At 42.7% G+C, this 17531-nt stretch overlaps 1 protein-coding gene across 3 annotated transcripts in view; it reads left to right on the forward strand.

The window, feature by feature from the left end:
• The window catches only part of cdk12 (cyclin dependent kinase 12), a 34541-nt gene that overhangs the window by 10588 nt on the left and 6422 nt on the right, over positions 1 to 17531 (forward strand). For 2 of the 3 annotated variants that reach the window (XM_076085602.1, XM_076085601.1), the window contains exon 14: positions 1292 to 3044. In XM_076085602.1, coding sequence (XP_075941717.1) covers positions 1292 to 1710 — 419 coding nt within the window. In that variant the 3' untranslated portion in view covers positions 1711 to 3044. Of the gene's footprint in view, positions 1 to 1291; positions 3045 to 4854; positions 4960 to 17531 lie in introns of those variants that run through there. The other variant, XR_012952425.1, reaches the window with a different exon arrangement.

Consider the following 17531-nt stretch of genomic DNA (forward strand, 5'->3'; position numbering starts at 1 on the left):
GAAGGTTTGGTGCACATGGTCATCGCTCACCGGTGTACTCAATAAACCGGGAGAAAGTTTAGTTTTATTAATTTGAGTGAAAAGAAAGGTTCACACTGTATTGTTCCTTCCACATTTCTCCCACTTCCTTGTTTCTTTTTCATAGTCTTTGTTTCTGTATCTTTCCCATCTCCACTCATGCTCTCACTTCATTTTCATTATATAGCAGGTGTCATGGATTCTTCACATGAGGCGATTTGCTTTAAACAGTCTGTAATGTCCGCCTTTTTATGAAGAACGTCTAATAAATTATCAAGTGAAAATAAATGTTTTGAGTCTTTAGGCCTCACCTGCATGTGTTTCTTTTAACTTTTGGTTTGTCACACTTTTTTTGTTTTGTTTCAAACTGTTCACTCTGACTCAGATATTAATTAAAAATGTGATTAGCAAGTTGAATAAAACTATTGACTATGCTGCTGACAGTGGAATGGTAACAGTCCTGTTTTCTTCTGGTTATTTCTCCTGCCGAGGCGTCTGAAGCCCTTGCCGCCTTGGTTTGCCTTGCACTGCTGTAGATTGGAAAAGAATGAGACTAACCTGGTTTAGTAATCTTGTCCTGACCTTTATAATACTTAGAATTCCTCTACATAAGTCACCCTTTCTGTTCATCCAGCTGTACATGCCCTTCCTAATGTTTTCTCATCTAGTTACCACATTTTCCCCCCCTTTTTTTTTTCTGAAGGTTGTTGGAGGAAAAACAAGACCAGCTGCATCTGTTTTGCATACATTAATGCAATTATTTTTTAAACCCATATAGTGAATACAGTCAATGTTAAACTGTGTTTAATACACATTTAACGGTGATTCATGTTAAAATGAAGCTTATTTTCAATGTTGAGATTTAACATATCTGAATAGGTGCGTGCCTGTAGATTTGTTTTGGAGGCCAACTTTGTATTCAGGTCAGAATAGATTTGGTATCTACTGCACCGTATCTACACCGTGTCCATAACAAAGCTAACTTTACTGCAACAATACCGGCAGATACGTTTTCCCTCCTAATGGTTCTGAAATGTACTTTATGTTAATACATTTAGAGTGCTCTGCTCTCCCTCTTGTGGTGAAGGTAGGAATGTCAACATTGTGTAACTGTCAGGCCGTTGTAACAAATACATTTTTACTTTGCATAAGTGCAGATTAAACAAGAGGACAAATAAGATTTAGGGCTATTGTATGAATAGAGCACATTGAAATGAAACATTTTATGCCTTGTTGCCTAACGTTTTGTTCTCTTCCTGTTTGGCCCCATCAGATGGTGCAACATCAAAGAGGAAACAGCTTGGGGTCAACCAGGTGCCTCCATCTGGTGAGCAGCGTCCACCTTCTCCACCTGGGCCACCTCCATCAGCTCTCCTCCTTGGAAATGCCCAGCAGGCTGGGTCTGAGACCCAACCCAGCCAGGACATCAGCCCTGCCATGGCAGCTGCCTTGCTCCAGCTCATCTCTCAGCAGGACTCGGAAGCTGGGGACCCTCAGCGCAGCAAGGACCCATCTCCTGCTGTGGAGGCCCTGGCCCGGGGACAGCCCCCTCCACCCTGGGTTCCAGACTCTCCCCCGAAAGCTACGGCTGCAGCCGATACCCCAGCAGGACTGGGGACTGCTGCTCCTACCACTGCAGCACAGTTCCCCAAGGACCAGGACCTCCGCTTTTCTCATGGAGCTGCCCGCTGACCCTCGGTCCCCCCCGGTGAGACAGGCCTAGGTATCTTGAGACGGCTGCAGTAATCCTGGCATGAAGGGAAAGGCAGAGGGGACACCAGAAGATTATGACTCACTGGACCATGAGCAGGTAGCTAAAGTTGAATCAAAGATTATGAAAATGAATGTCTTAAAGAAAGAGATGAAGGGCCTTTTGAGGTCCTGATCATCACTGCCCCCTGAACAAGCTGCTGTGTTGGAGGGAGTGTTTGGACCTGAGGTCGATCCGACTTCTAACAATCCATTAAGTGACTGTCACCACCTGCAACCCCTGTCCACTGAAGATCCTGACTTGAATGAAGTTTAGCTTCCAAATTGAGTGTCATGCAGCTGACACTCAACTTAGAAAGCAGCTGTGATTTATTATTTCTTTTCTCCAAACAAATGATTGTCATGCCCACTGCAGTGCCCACTTCTAACAAAGTTGTCAATGTGTTTGGAGGATGAAGTCCCGGTCGTCCGCTCTGATGGGGTGGTGTTCGGTGAATGTGTGATGGAAGATTCGCTGAAGCTAAAATACTGTGAATGGCTGTATTTGAGACGGAACACTGGAGCAACATGAGTTTCCCATTGAACCTTACATGCCGGCTAGCTCCCCTGTTTTCAGCCTCGTGCCTCCTTTGGGACCCCAGCGACCCCAAAAGGATCTTGGCCTATCGGGGGAGTGTGGGTTGAGTTTCTGCTTTGGATGGTACCTACAACAGTGTACATCTGCAGGACTGTTTTTTGTTTTGCCCAAAGGCAACTCCATATTATGTCTGTTATCAACTCGGCTGAATTGCGATGTGTTCTCGGTCCACGTGAAGATTATCCTTCCTTTGACATAAAACCTCTGTCTCCTAACAAGCCTAAGCCCGCATACTACTTTCCTGTCTCAAATACGGATTTGACCACTACATTACAACGGACTGCTCCATAATACTCAAGCTATTCTGCTAGTTGAAATATAAAGCTATAGAAACACGTATACAGAAACAGACCTTTTTCGGCTTTTCCTGGCGGGCTGTGAAAGCCTCTTCTAATATGTCATCGCCTCCCTGCCAACTTGTGCAACAAAAGCTTTTTCTTTTTTTGGAGCAGTTATTTTCTACAGAAAGAAAATGTTTCACGCTTAAAAAAAAAAAAAAAAAAAAAGTAATGGTCCATGTTTCTGTTTCCTTTGTTTGTTTGTTTGTTTGTTTTTTTGCTTTGGAAAAGGAAAGGGAGGAGAAAATGGTTTGGTGTGTCTGTAAAAAAGAAAAAAAAATATTTTGTAATATGTGTTTTCTTGGTTTAGTTTATTAAAAGAAGTAATGCGACCAGTTGAATAGTCTCTCCTGGCGTCTCTTGATTGTTTCTCTAAAGTGGCCACTAGATGGTAGGCCCTCCCTCGTACAGCTCAAACCACTGGGACTCCTCTCGGTCGGGCCTTGGCAAAGCCTGATCACAGTTGATGGCTGCAGCGTTGGGCTAAGCTAACCACATTTCTGATGTTTCTTACTGCTCTTTAGATCTGGAAACTCATTTTAGTTTGTCTTTCATTCTACAAGCTATTCTTTATGAGGAACACATCAAGGAAGGGAAGTCATTGATCATACTAGTAACACGAGTAAAAAAAAGACTAAAACGCAATTCAAAATACACAGGTCATAATCTGAATTAAAAAACTAAACTAAAAGAATATGTATAACTAAATCTTGAACAGAATATTCAATAAGTTTTTTTCAGGTGTTTGTTTTGTTAGGTATTTTGTTTTGTAAGTGTTTTTTCGCTATTTAAGACTTAAATTCATGAACATGGCCGTAACATTTGGTCATTGTTGGTAATATGCAATTGGTCGTCTTTTTTTACTTGTTTCACAGACACTGCTTAATATGTGAAGTATGAGATTGTTCCAGTCACACAGTTCCCTTCTCATCAATCTGATTTATGTGCTGTTTCCGTTACCACTTGGGTTGATCTCTTCATGAAGACCCTGACAGGCAGACAAGGATCATAAACTGCAGATTGGCAAAGAGAGAGGCCTGCAAGGTTCATGCAAGACTGGCTGTGTGTGTGTGTGTGTGTGTGTGTGTGTGAGAGTGAGAGTGAGTGAGAGTGAGAGTGTGTGTGAGTGAGGATTGGCTTCATGCATACCCAGACCAGTTCCTCACTTGGCAGGCTTACAGAGCCGCTTACCCCTCTGGCCCACCAAGCAGCTGAGCCCTCTGGGTGATAGATCCTTTCAGAGTGGAGGCAGTGGGAGGCTCACCTGCCCTCTAGCACAGGCCCAGTGTGAGTGAGATGAGACAGTGCCGGGTGTGTGTGTTGGTGTGTATGTTTCTGTCTGATGCTTTCGCCCATCGGGACTCCAAATAATAGTGAATGTGCCCGCAGGGATTTTCCACAGGAGAGCATAGTGGGCAATGCCAGTGCCAAGTCACAGAGACTAGACGAATAAATCAGGACTGAGGAGTGAAGAGAGGGAGGCGCACGAGGCTGTGCCATCAATCAGAAAGGCACCTTATGGGGAATGCCCATAAATGTGCCACGCTGCCAGTCTGCAGCACGTACCCGCCACAGCAGCGACGGCGGCATTCAAAGCGAAGCCTCCATTTTGGATGCCATCGCTTCACTCTCAGCCACAGTGATTTTGGAGGGCTTCCAGACAAATAGTGAATTGACTGACAGTCTATTTTAATATAGTCATTCCAAATTGCAGCGCTTGTATTTTTTGCATCACTTCTTCAATTTCCTCTGTCCCTGTGCAAACTGATTGTTGGAGCAAAAATTTAAAATCGACAACATGTTTTACTCTAATCACAGCTGTTGCGTACCCTTTGTCCACTATGTGAAGTCTGTCAACCATGAACAGATAGCAGCTCCTTTTAAATGTATGTCAAATGTTAGGACCCAGCTCTCACATCACACATCTGCCTGGACCCTGACTGAGTAAAGAACACTTAGGAACATGTATCCGTCTGCTTAATTGTACACCAGCCACTGCTGATGAATTTTTGGGCAAAAATAAATCTGTAAACTCTACCAGCCACACTGGCTGGTTCTTGATCATTTTTTTCAGATTGCCACAACAAACAATTTAACAACCTATCTAAAACGACTGTCTGTCTGAACTGGTGCTACATTTTAATTTGGCAGAAAGCTCACTCGGGATGCAAGAAAAAGAAGTGAATTTGGGATGGAGAAGGTGAGACTGATGGACAACGAATGAGGGCAAACACTGACTGGCTCTGGAGGGGAAAAGTAAGTCATCCATTTCAATATTCAGTGTAAGGAAACATTTGAGTAAATCAAACATTGAATATTTTACCCATTTAACAATATTTATATAAGCCTTCTGGCTGGATTGACACTCAACTTTTCAGATTTAGATTGAGATTTATTAACTCGAGTCCATGTTAGCATTCAAAAGTGCAGTTTCAGTTTGAGATATGACTGATGCAGGCTTCTCCAGACAAAACATTGCTATGAATTCTGCAGCTGAGCCACTCCATAAATTCAATCACTCATTTTTATCACTTTTCTTCGGAACTGTAATAAAAATCTAGATTTGAATTGAAAGTGAAGAAATCGGATCTGCACTAGTACAAATCTCTTTACTGACTCTTTAAAACAAGTTAATTTATCTCGCTCCAAACGCCCAGGTATTGTGTGTGTGTGTGTGGCGCCTTTGTGCAGTGTAAATCTGGGCCGCTGTTGTCTCTCTGAGCCATGCTACAGTTTGATGTTGAGTTTGATGACTGAGGCTGTTTGATCAGTGACTATGTGTAAACTCAGTGAGGGGAGGAAGGGACTCCCGCAGTCCCAGATCTAACACACACACACACACACACACACGCAGCGTATAGTCAGCAAAGAAGAGCTAATGTAAAGCATAATTAGTAAACTGAACATGTAAAAAATAAACCGATAAAAACCCACATTTTTGAATGGACATTTACACCCTTAAGAGTTGGGCAACAGAAAAAAAACATTTAATCATGAATGCAACTTGGGAATTGAGCAAATTGTGCTGTCTTCATCAGATCCCTTCTTTGTCTTCAATCAAACCAAATTTAATGTCAGTCATTTCGTTTATGGCTACATCTTTATTTATGTGATATTTGGAAAATTGATTGACTTTATCCCAGCAGTGATATATGCTTTAGTGTTGCAACAGCATGCTTTATAGATGCCATAACACCATCTCCATTTCTACTCAGTTTATAGTTTTGTGAGAAACTGCTGTCACACACACTCGTTATTTCTTTATCACTCAACAGCAGTGAGACCAACCAAAGAGTTTTTAGGAGGCTTTTGGATGGGCCAAATGATACAGATGTGTGTTGATTTTATGTAAAGTCACTGGTGCCAGGTCATAAAACTCAAAATAATCCTGAATCACATTCACTCCTTTGGTATAAATTCTATCCATACTGAAGTGTTTGCTTTTATTTGCTCCATCAATAATCAATAATGGGGGAAAAAGCTGAAAAGGAAAAATACACTAGCTTTGTTTTTAAATCCTTCTCTGACCTTTTTAAAATCTCCACTCAAGCCAAAGACACTTCACCCTCTCTGCATGATGCTGCACTTCTGCAAACCAAAGTACTTTTCCAAGGTCTAAGCATCTCATTACCGATTTAATTCAAAGAGCCTCATGAGCAAGGCAAGATCATTGTGTCTCTCTCTCTGTCTGTGTGGATGCTGCCGCTTTAAGGGCAGAGGGGCTGCTGGGAAAGCAGTCAGCGAGGGTGGTGGAAAAGGAGGAGGAGCGGGTGGTGATGGTGCAAGGGAGGGGAGGAGGGGGGGGGGGGGGTGGACGGGCCCTGCAGGACCATTTGTGCTGAAGCTCATTTGCGCAGCGACACTTAATTGGCTACAACAATTAATTAATGTGTTGGAAAGTTGGCACAAAAAGTTCATTTAAGAGGGTTTTAATAAGCAATTAGAGGAAAAGCAGCGAAGAGGGGGAATTACTGGAGAGGAAAGAGAAAAGCAGAGATGGAGCGAATGTCTGGCCACTATAAGTGTGTACGTTCTACTGTAGCAGGGTTAAGCGCTTTGTCTCTTCACTGACCCTTCAGTTTTGAAGAGCTGATGAATGATTAGGCGCCATTATAATGCCATTTTATCTCTTTCTTAGACTCTTACTGCTGGTCTTAAGTGGACTTGAAACCCATGATGCCCTTATATTGTAGACATATCAACCCTGGTGGCCCCTCCTGCCCCTCCCATTCCTACCTCTTGTCCCAGTGCCCAGTGTAAAATATCGCATGACTAATGAGCGGAGCAGGTTGGAATCCTGGGGAAGATGTCCTTGGAAGACGAATGCATTTTCAGCAGAATAATTAACTTAATTAACAAATTCACATGCATATTCATCAGCCTATTAATGTCTGCTTCGCGCTGCTTGATGAGCAATGCAATAATAACCGTTTCATTTGCATATTTGCATTCACACTCACACCCTTCTCCAAATAATTAAAAAAAAGACACAGAGTGTAGGAAGCTCAAAAGGCAAGAAAGTCGCTTGGCCTCACGCTATGTTTTGCAGGCACTCTCCACCTGCACGCACTACTGCACACAGATATCTATCTCTGGAGTGTGTTTGCATCTCTGCATGCCAGTTTAACTTGAACAAGATTAGAAGTGTGTGTGTGACAATCTCACTCTCTCTCCCTGCCTGAACCTCCAGCCTCCTTCCAGAAATCACTGCATCTCCCTCTCTGCTTCCTCTCTTACTGCTGCACCCTCCGTCTCTCCTTCCTGTTTTCATCTCTCTCTCTCCTCTTGTTATTTATTCATCCCTATCAGACTCGCCTTTAATTTATTTATTTCTAGCTTTTGAAGTTGGGCTCGTCTGCCTGTCAGTGTATGTATGTTTTGCTGGAGAACTTGAATGCGTGCAACTCTCTGTGTGAGCACCGCTGACAGTTGTGTTATTACACCTAAACTAAAGGAGCAGCTAGAAGGGATCTAAATAAACAAATAAATGTGGAATGTTCATGTCCTTTTACTTCCTTGATTTCTGTTTATGTTTTAAGGGCTCATCGTGTCTGTTTGTGTGTTTGTGTGTTTTATTTCACACTGGGTTTGTATTCTGAGAAGCAGAGATGCTCTCTCTCTGTGTCTCTCAGCTAATGTCAGTGATGAAATGTGTGTGTGTGTGTGTGTGTGTGTGTGTGTGTGTGTGTGTGTGTGTCTGGTAGTGAGTGTCTATTTCCTGGGAGGCTGTAAATATCTCTCTTTCATCACCCAGTGTGTATTTGTGTTTATCTCTTTGAATTCGACTTGTACTGTATCATTGATGTCCCTTGTATGTGTTTGTGAGTTCCTCTCCAATATTTCAGATGACAGTGATGTGGAAGAGAAACGTGTGTGTTGCATTTAAACCGGACGTGGGGCGACTGTGTGGGGTGTCTTTCATTGCCTATTTGAGGAAAGGAGGGGTCCACTGGTGCATTCGTGAAACTCAGAATGTGTGTGTGTGTGTGTGTGTGTGTGTGTGTGTGTGTGTGTGTGTGTGTGTGTGTGTGTGTGTGTGTGTGTGTGTGTGTGTGTGTGTGTGTGTGTGTGTGTGTGTGTGTGCGTGCGCGCGTCTGCATGTATGTGCTGCCAGCTTGTGTTCAGACAGCAGCAGTTTGTGGAGCGAGAATTAAAAGTAGGGAGAGATGCCAAGTGAGTCCCAGGAGACAGATACATGGGACAGAGGGAGAAGAAAGAGGAAATAAAAAAGGATTTCACGCACACACACACACACACACACACACATGCAGTCACTTACACAAAGAAACCTAGCCTACTAGTAGGCTCTTACAAACCCCAGAGAGAAAGACACTCACCGCCATTAAGCTAGTCTTTTATGTGGTTTAATGTCTCTTTTCTTATCAGTTACATCATCAGGTATAGCTTCACCGCAACATCACATAATGCATCCCCTAAGCCTAACTTAATTTAAATTTAATTTGGACTTTAGATTAAAAAAACCAACAACCTCAAGGTCTAAAACTCAAGTCCTCACAAAGGTAGAAGCACAAGAACACACAGATCGAGATAGATCGCTCCCCTTTTTCCCTGACTCCCTGTCTCTCTCTCTCTGTCTCTGTCTCTGTCTCTCTCTCGCTCTCCCTGTCCCTCTCCCTGTCTCTCTCTCTCTCTCTCTCTCTCTGTCTGGTGAGGTGACACCCTGTGTGCAGTGTGACACTGAGCTGCCACCTCCCACTCCCGGCATCACACCTCTGCCCCCTGCTGGGCCAACCCCATCACGGCACCCAGACACTCAGCCAGCGTCTCCTCCTCCGCTGTCATTAAAACTGGCAGCACTGAACATCACTTTCCATTCTTTCACTTCAACTTTTCTATATGCAACTATATGTTGCTCTGTATTCTACTCTGCAATATTGATGGAATTTATTAGAAGAGGATCACACTCTGGGGTTGAAATAATCTGCTGTTGATAAAAGAAGACCAGATAGATCAATCTACATGTTGTCAGTTGAAATCTAGATTGTCAATCCCCCACCTCTTTGGCTTGTAACTCATTGTAACAAAACAATATCTCCTTGCGACCCCTACTCACAAGATAGGCCAATAAGACATATTAACCCCTGACAAAGTACTCAAAACCGCCTCGATGTTAGTCCCCACTACAGTGGGTGTATCCAAGGCCTAATTTGTCATGATGACGCACACACACATACACGCATGCTCAATACCAGCCACATGTTGTCGCGGCTGGTAAGGATGTCTGGGAATAATGCTGTATTATCACAGTTATTTCTCTGAATGTGTTTTTAAAAACCCTCCAAAAAAAAAAGGCAGTCGGTGTTGTGTCACCTCCAGCCACAACAGCATCTCAGAGTGCTTTTCCTAACACAAGACTTACAGAGTTAAAATCTTTGGGATTTCCACACATGCTATATAAGTTTGACTACCTTGACATACACTTTCTGGTGTCTGTGTTTCAGCTTTGGTGTCATAGCTTTTAATTATCATCATTCCAAACAAAGATCAAGCTGATTATGCCAGAAAGCAAAACAAATTATTTTTTTTTTTTTTGTCAATTACGTGGTAATTTAATTTGTTCTCCTCAGGCCTCTAAAGAATATCTAATTCTGGATGGATTCCATAAAAGGTAAAAAGTCACTCTAGTCTAGACTTCCACAGCTTTGATTAAGGAGCCAAAGTAGACTTTGTTTTAAGGTGTTCCAACCAAATAAATGGGGAAATACTGCTTTAACAGTTTTGATACTTTTTGTGGCCATGGTTTTACATACAGGAATCTGACAGCTCAGGCCGACACACTTAACTCTTCAGGCCTGGTTAGTTGTTTTGCAGACTGAGGAGAAGAACAATGGAGTCTGTTATCTGAATAGCAGTGTGTCTGAGTGTGATATGTCGAGGTGATACCAGATGAGGACTACATGTCTCTCTGTCATGCTCAGTTGCAGTGTTGTGTGTGCATTTAAACCTGCACAATTCTCAGCCCTCAGAGTCGCAGGTGTGTGTGTCCAGCCAGGCAGGCCAGTGGCGAGCGGGGACGGAGCAATTGAGATATAGAGCATTAGTTGGTGTCAGGAGTAAATTAGAGGCCAGATCTGTTTTCTAATCAGAGCACAAGCACCGTGTTAGAGGAATTAGGGCGACAGCTGCTGGGAGCTTTTTATTCCTCTCTCTCTCAGCCAGAGACAGTCAGACCCCAGCTCAGGGACCACCTCTTTACCACAGCCACCTGTCAACACCGGTGTGTGCATGTGTGTGTGTGTGCGTGCGCAAAACATGCATGTTTCCCTCCCCCATTGACGTGCACACTCACATACATGTGAGCACACACCTACTGCCATGCGAGCCTGCACACATGCTTGCACACAGACCCACAAACACCGTCTGGTACGCTGACCTCCCTCCATCTCTGAAATTAATGACAGTGCAGGTTTTGTGTGCATGCAGCCATTCGAGGTGTGTTTATGTTTTCCGGCAAGTGTGAAAGGCCCTTATGAGATATCAAATTTTGATAAGGTGGAGCGGTGGGCGGCCTTGCATATGTCTGTTTACTATCAACGCGAAGGCTTTAACGCACATCAACCTATTGATTCACAACACCAGCTTTGCAAGAGAACAGATATTTTTGAGACTTTGACAGATGATTTGGTGGAAAAAAAACCCAAATGGAAACAATCCTAAGTGTAAAAATATAAAGCAATGTGAAAAATCAATAAGGCAAGGTCAAAGACTATTCCATCCAAAACTCTACAATTCTAATTTTTTGGGTTTACATCCTTACAGCTTAAGTTAAAAAAAATCCCTGAGGAAACTGTCACAAATTACGTTCATGCTTCGGTAACATAACTGATGGAACAAAAGGAGGACTGCTGGTTTGAAGGATGATTGATGATACCAGGGATGAATAAATGAATGTCGTGAGCTGCTTGCACTGATTTTACCCAGCGGAGATCTCTTGTGGGCAGGATTGTAGGAGGGTGAGAGGTGTGGGAGGTGGCATCGAGATTCACACCGTGTCACGTACTTGCTTCGGAAATGTCGCCTCTTTTTTTCAGATCAACTGAGTCCGTGGTGTGTTGAGTGTTATCAGGTAATGTGCAGGAACGGATTTCGGAGAACTGTGTGTAGATCATCACGGGGAGTCTTGATAGAATGAAGTGATGCATTTTTTATTGAAATATGATGCCTATTATTTCTGTGGTAAAATTAGAAAGAAGTTTCATCTCTACGCAATTTCCAAACATCTTTTAGTGAAGGGGGGCTGGTTTTGAAATACTCCTCTGAATATGATGAAAATGATTTAAAATATTTATTTTTGGCAGTCAACCACAAAATATTCTAATTGCATTCATCCTTTTCCTCTAAAAAACATATGCCACTACTGTTTGTTTGCATATTGCACACTTGATTTTGCATATTTGTATATACATAAGACAACTTATTTGTTCTTGGAGGTCACTACCTCCTCTGCTCTTCTACTCCTTAAATCAGGGAAGTTTTTTTGTGAGGTATGATGAAAACCTCTCTCCACTTCTTGGATTTTTGGATATTCCATGCCCCGTCGTTTCTTCCTTCCCTTGTAGATTTGAACCTTCTCTCTTCTCACTTTCTATCCTTGTCCTCAATCTGTGATTGCTGCGTTTTGAATATAAAGATTTTAGCTGCCGCTTCATCTTTGTTAATCTTGTTTGTTACAATATAAAGGCACCTTATTGTTAATGTATTTTTGCTGCTTTTTGTAAATCTCTTGTACAACCAGGAATGTTCCTTTTCATTTTTATATCCATCCCTTCCACTTTATCTGTCTGGTGGAGGGGGAGAGTACATATAAGAATATTATTTACATCATATTTTAACACAGTATTTAAGAGAAACTCATAGATCGTAAAACCATAATTAACAGTTTGTCAGCCTTATAGTTTTAATATTCATCCTACCAACTTGGGTCCCCGCATACCCCAGAGGTATGCTTTTGTCAAATCTCACAGGTACTTCATTCTGTCACTTTCTCAATAAGTTTGTTCCTAAAAACTTCATATAATTTTTCTCTGTTTCCTTTTAAATTAGTGCTTTTTAAACATACCAATGATTTTCAGTCCAAAGCACCCAATTACAGTCTGTGCTGTTTTAATAGATACAATAGAATAGATATAACTGTTTTCTATTGGTCCTAATTTAAAGAATCATACACACACACATATTTCTTCATGTGCTTTGGTTATTTTCATTGCAAATAATTTATTTTCATTAGTTAACATGTTGCTATGGTGGTTGCTGCTTACAGTAGTATATTCTTTGATAGTCCTTGTATGTTAAATATGTTGGTAGGATGAGTAAATCATTTTCAGCATGCTTACCAGGAAGTCTGACTATAAATATCCCACCCACTACTATTACATCACACTAAACATAGTCTTGCATAGCCAGACCAATCTCCACAGCGCACACTAAACATAACCTGAGACATTCAGCTAATAACACCGTAACATTATTGTGATTGGCTATCAAAAACAATGTTGTGTGAATAGTAAGAGTAATAGTGAGATAGTCCAGTTTTACGGTGAAGAATCTGGAGGAAGAATCAGGGTTTGTGACACACATTTCTCTCTCTAACTTCAATTTAGGTGACAGTCTTGTGGCTTTGGAGGCTAATTTGCTATTGGCTGAAGTCTAATAGGAAAATACACACACACACACACACACACACACACACACACAAAGTCTCTCTTACACACACAAACACAGTCCTCTTCTCACTCTTACACATCCCACACATGTGTGCTGCCACACAGTGTCATAAATAGACAGATAGTGCCAATCTGAGGCCTGGAAGGGAGCCAGCTCTGCAGCAGCTCAGTAGTTAAATTATTAACACCAACTGGGAGAGAGACAAAGAGAGGAGCGGATCAGACAGCTCAGTGGAGAGGAGATCTGGAGAGGAGAAAAGAGGAGGTGAATCGAGACAGGCTAGACATCAGAGGGGCTGAGGAGGTTAGCTGTTTAGGTGATGAAGGTGTTTAAAGATGGAGAGAGAGGAGAGAGAAACTCGTGTCAAATATAAAAATATCTATTTGATTGCCAATAGGAGTAGAGTTTGGGATGAATACAGAAAACAACAGGATGTTGGTGTGTGCGAGGGGAAGGTAGAGAGAGGTGCATGTTGAGGTTTTGTCATGGATGGCAGTGGAATACTAATGGTGTATGTGTGTCTGTGTGTTGGTGTGTGTATTTAGCAGAGTGTGGGGAGGGGAAGAGAGATGGAAAGAGATCTGGGGATGTTGGTTCTGATCCAGAGAGTTAATGTTGCGCTCATTGATGGATAGAGTGCCAGCCATGAGGCTCCATACCCACACAAGATGGATGTAGGACTGTGCTCTCTCTCTCTCTCTCTCTCTCTCTCTCTCTCTCTCTCTCTCTCTCTCGTTCCTGCTATAGTTTGATTTCTCTCATCTTATTTCTCTCTCTTTTCAAAGCAAAGTGGTGATCAGAAAGCTCTGCCACAAAGCCACCATCAGATCCCAAACAGCAGCAGCACGTGTATGGGTCACCGTCACGTCAGCTATCCCTGTGGCAAGGCGTCTCGAGTTGTGTTCAGCATGTATGTGTGTGTGTATGACAGAGAGAACACTATTTAAACATACCTGTGACACACAAAAATAATTGAGACATTTCTTTTTAACAGGAAAACTGCAGTGAAACAGATCAATATTTTCAATTCTCATTCTTAAAGAAACACTTATTTTGCACTTTTTCTGTAATATATATTCTTCCAAAAAATAGTGATTGGCAAAAAACACTTGGTTGTGTGTGTTTAAACAGATAACTTCTGAACGTAAAAGCATGTTCAGCAAGAAACCAAATATTAAGTAGTAGTACGCTGTGTTTAATAGTGTGCATGTGTGCATGCATGTACAGTATGTGTTGTTTTTTATTTACACACTGAACTTAAAGCTTGACTACTTTGTCTGCAAGGCCCCCGACACTTCCACCACACACACACACTTCTGGCGGGGGCATCGGGGGGTGAAGTGATCTGTGCGAAAGCCTCCTGTTCTATGCACCGCGCGGCTGAGGCAGAGGGGGATTGTGGGTAGCTGCTGTCTGCAGGGGTGGGGGGGCAGAGTTAGCAAGGAGGGGAGGGGTGGATGGGTTGCCGGGGCGGGCGGCAGCAGCAGATGGCGTGCCACACTGTGAGGGCCGTCGGCTGGCATCCAGAGGAGGAGGAGGAGGGAGGTAGGGGTGGATGGGAGGATGGGAGGAGGGGGGTACAGGGATTGGAGGGGCACTGCTCCCAAAGTGCCAGCAGGCAGAGAGAGAGAGAGAGAGAGAGAGAGAGAGAGAGAGAGAGAGAGAGAGAGAGAGAGAGAGAGAGAGAGAGAGAGAGAGAGAGAGAGAGAGAGAGAGAGAGAGAGAGAGAGAGAGAGAGAGAGAGAGAGAGAGAGAGAGAGAGAGAGAGGCAGACAGGCAGTCTGAGGAACCTACAGACTCTGAGATTAGAGCTTTAAACTGAGCAGGATTTTGCTGCTAATTGCATCCACTGAAGAAAAACCAGAATGACAGATTTGTCTTTGAACCCTAATTCACTAGTGACTTTTGACCTTTTCCACTTATTTACAGTGTCTCCCAGTGCCCGCCGCCAAGGGATTTGCACTCTGGGCCAAGCGGAGGTCCACCGTTGGCATATTGTTGTTTTAGGATTGCCACCGATGTAGCATGAGGTTGGCATGTGAAGGGCATCGGGTTGGCATATGTGCTGTGAGGAGTTGACACAGGGTCTGCTCTGATGTGACATGAGTTTGGCAGGCTTGCCATCAAGGTGGCATAAGACTGGCACCGGGTTACTGGGTGCAGCATGAATAGTGTCTGTCTAAGAGGTCGCAGTGTGCAGTTTCTGTGCTTCATGTATCTATACGGATACAGACATAGCGTTTATATCCTTCACTTGAAGATTTTAATTTAAATTGATGTATGTAAAGAGTCTATCTCGCTGAAGGAGGTAACACCATGGTGATTGAGCCTATGGACCACTGATGAAAGTCTGGCAATATTTATATATTTGCAGTATTACAGACAGGGTTTTGTGGCGACATTCCCAGCAAAAATGCTGCATTACAGTTTTTCTCCACTGTAAACACACAAACATGGAACTATGCGCAATGTCTAAAAAACATAATGCTCATGTATCAACAACAAAACTCCAGACTGCCAAACTCCAAATGCAATTCCATTGTTCTGAAATAGGTACTGCCACTTTCAACAAAACTTAATAAACTTGCATTGTGGCAATCCTTGAGATTTCAGTCTGGGTTGATTTAAGAATTTATTGGAGGGAGAAGAATGGAATTGTGCTCAGAGTTGAGCTCCACTGAAACACAAACTTTGGGTTTTCAGAAATGTGTGCATTTTGTGTGTGTATGCAATTGAGAAAAACTGTAATGTTACATTTTTTTCCATGAATGTCGCCACAGACATAATACCGCATATATATATAAATATTGCAATACTTTCATGAGGCTCAATCACCATTGTGTTACCTCCTTCAACAATAGTAACTTAACACATATTATGTATTTAAATGAAAATCATCCAGATTGCTAGTTTCATTAGAAGTCACAACACTACTCCTGCATTTAAAGTTTGACAGTTTGAAAGTCTTTTCAGGAGAAGGTACTATGACTGATTTGTTAATGTTATAGAACTAATGTTACCTAATTTATATATAGTCTGGTCATTTAATCTATAACAATGATGTTATGTTTTATATGTAAAATCTTAATCTAAGTAATTATCAACTTTAGCTGTCGTGTCAAATGAATGTAATTAAATAATAAGTAGTGTTTAAAAGAAGCATAAAATGGAAATACTGTGTGTTTTTAGCAACTCAAATGTGTAGAATACTTTAGAAAACACACAGTAGCTTTCACCACTGATGAGCCCCAGAGCTGTATATGTTTGTGCTGCTGTCGCTCTCGCTCAGGAGTTGGCACAGGACTTAAATATTTCATTTCAAAAATCTTCATTCCACATTCATATCTGCACATGGCATGCTAATGCTAACCCATATCTCTCGTTGACTTCTTCAAATATGTGCTACAGGACTGCGCTAAATGCAGTCAGGCGTACTAACACCATCTAGGACTCACTACTGAGCCGTTTAGGTTGACCTACTTGGTTCATATGTTGCCCTGCTTCAGCCACAGATTTTATTCTTTCCTCTGTGTTTGATGAGGGGAACACTTCAGTGTTATTACAGCTCTTGCACGGTGACCTGCAACATGTAAAAGGGTTTTGATCAAAGGCTTTGAACATGAGATGTAATTTGGGTCACAGTCCGGAGAGGAGAGAGGACGACGTAGCTTTTGTAGGTGAATGGCTCTCTTTTTGTATTCACTGCGAGCGCTTCACATTACCTGCAAGTATTGTTGAAAATGAGTCTCTGTCTCCTCCTAATTAAGGTGCGGGTAACAACCAGCACCTTCAGCAGAGCATGCACATATGCAGACAGACACAAACACTCAACACACACATATGCACTGTGGCCACACACACACACACACATACACACAGACATCACAACCCGCTGCTGCAGAGAAGGGTTGAACAGATGTTGAGGAATTTAAGATGCAAAAGGGAACTGGGACTCCCCCCACCCCCCAAACAGACACACACACACACACACACACACACACCCTGTGCCCCACCTCTCTGAACTCCCCCCCCATTCACATATACACATGCACTCACATCTTTTCACTCTAACACGCTCATGAATCTACATACATTACACCCAAAACTTGAAGCTGCATCTTTCTTGTCTCTATACTTTTAGGTACGGTACGTATGGATGGTCATGCAAACACATGTACCTACACGTGCATGCACAAAAGCAGACACAAAACACACATGCGTACACGCATTGTGGCCGACATCCCCCTCCAGGCTGGCCCTGCTCATAAGGGGCACCATGTGGCACTCTATTCCCTCTGGCACGAGGCACCGACTCTGCCAGCTCCGCATTGTCCTCTGCCCGCTGGAGAGCACGCGCCAAAGCCATGGCCCCTCTCTTCCTCTGTCTTTATCTCTATCTTTCGTCGCCTTTCCTCTTGTTTACCATACAGGAACTGAGATGGATGTCGTTTGCTTGCTTTTGGTCTCCATAGTGCACCAAAACTTGAATGGGTGTGTGTTTGTGATGGAACACTATTGGGAAATCCTGTTCCTCATTGTCTGCCTTTGTGTTCTGCCAAATTTCCATCCTTCGTCCAACTGAAGTAGTAAATATTGTTGTAAAGCACTGCCGTAAATGGTCAATAGCTTGGATCTCTGTCAAA

This window comes from Anarhichas minor, unplaced genomic scaffold (assembly GCF_050575085.1).
Source record: "Anarhichas minor isolate MPS153535 unplaced genomic scaffold, ASM5057508v1 ptg000007l, whole genome shotgun sequence".
Lineage (NCBI taxonomy): Eukaryota > Metazoa > Chordata > Actinopteri > Perciformes > Anarhichadidae > Anarhichas > Anarhichas minor.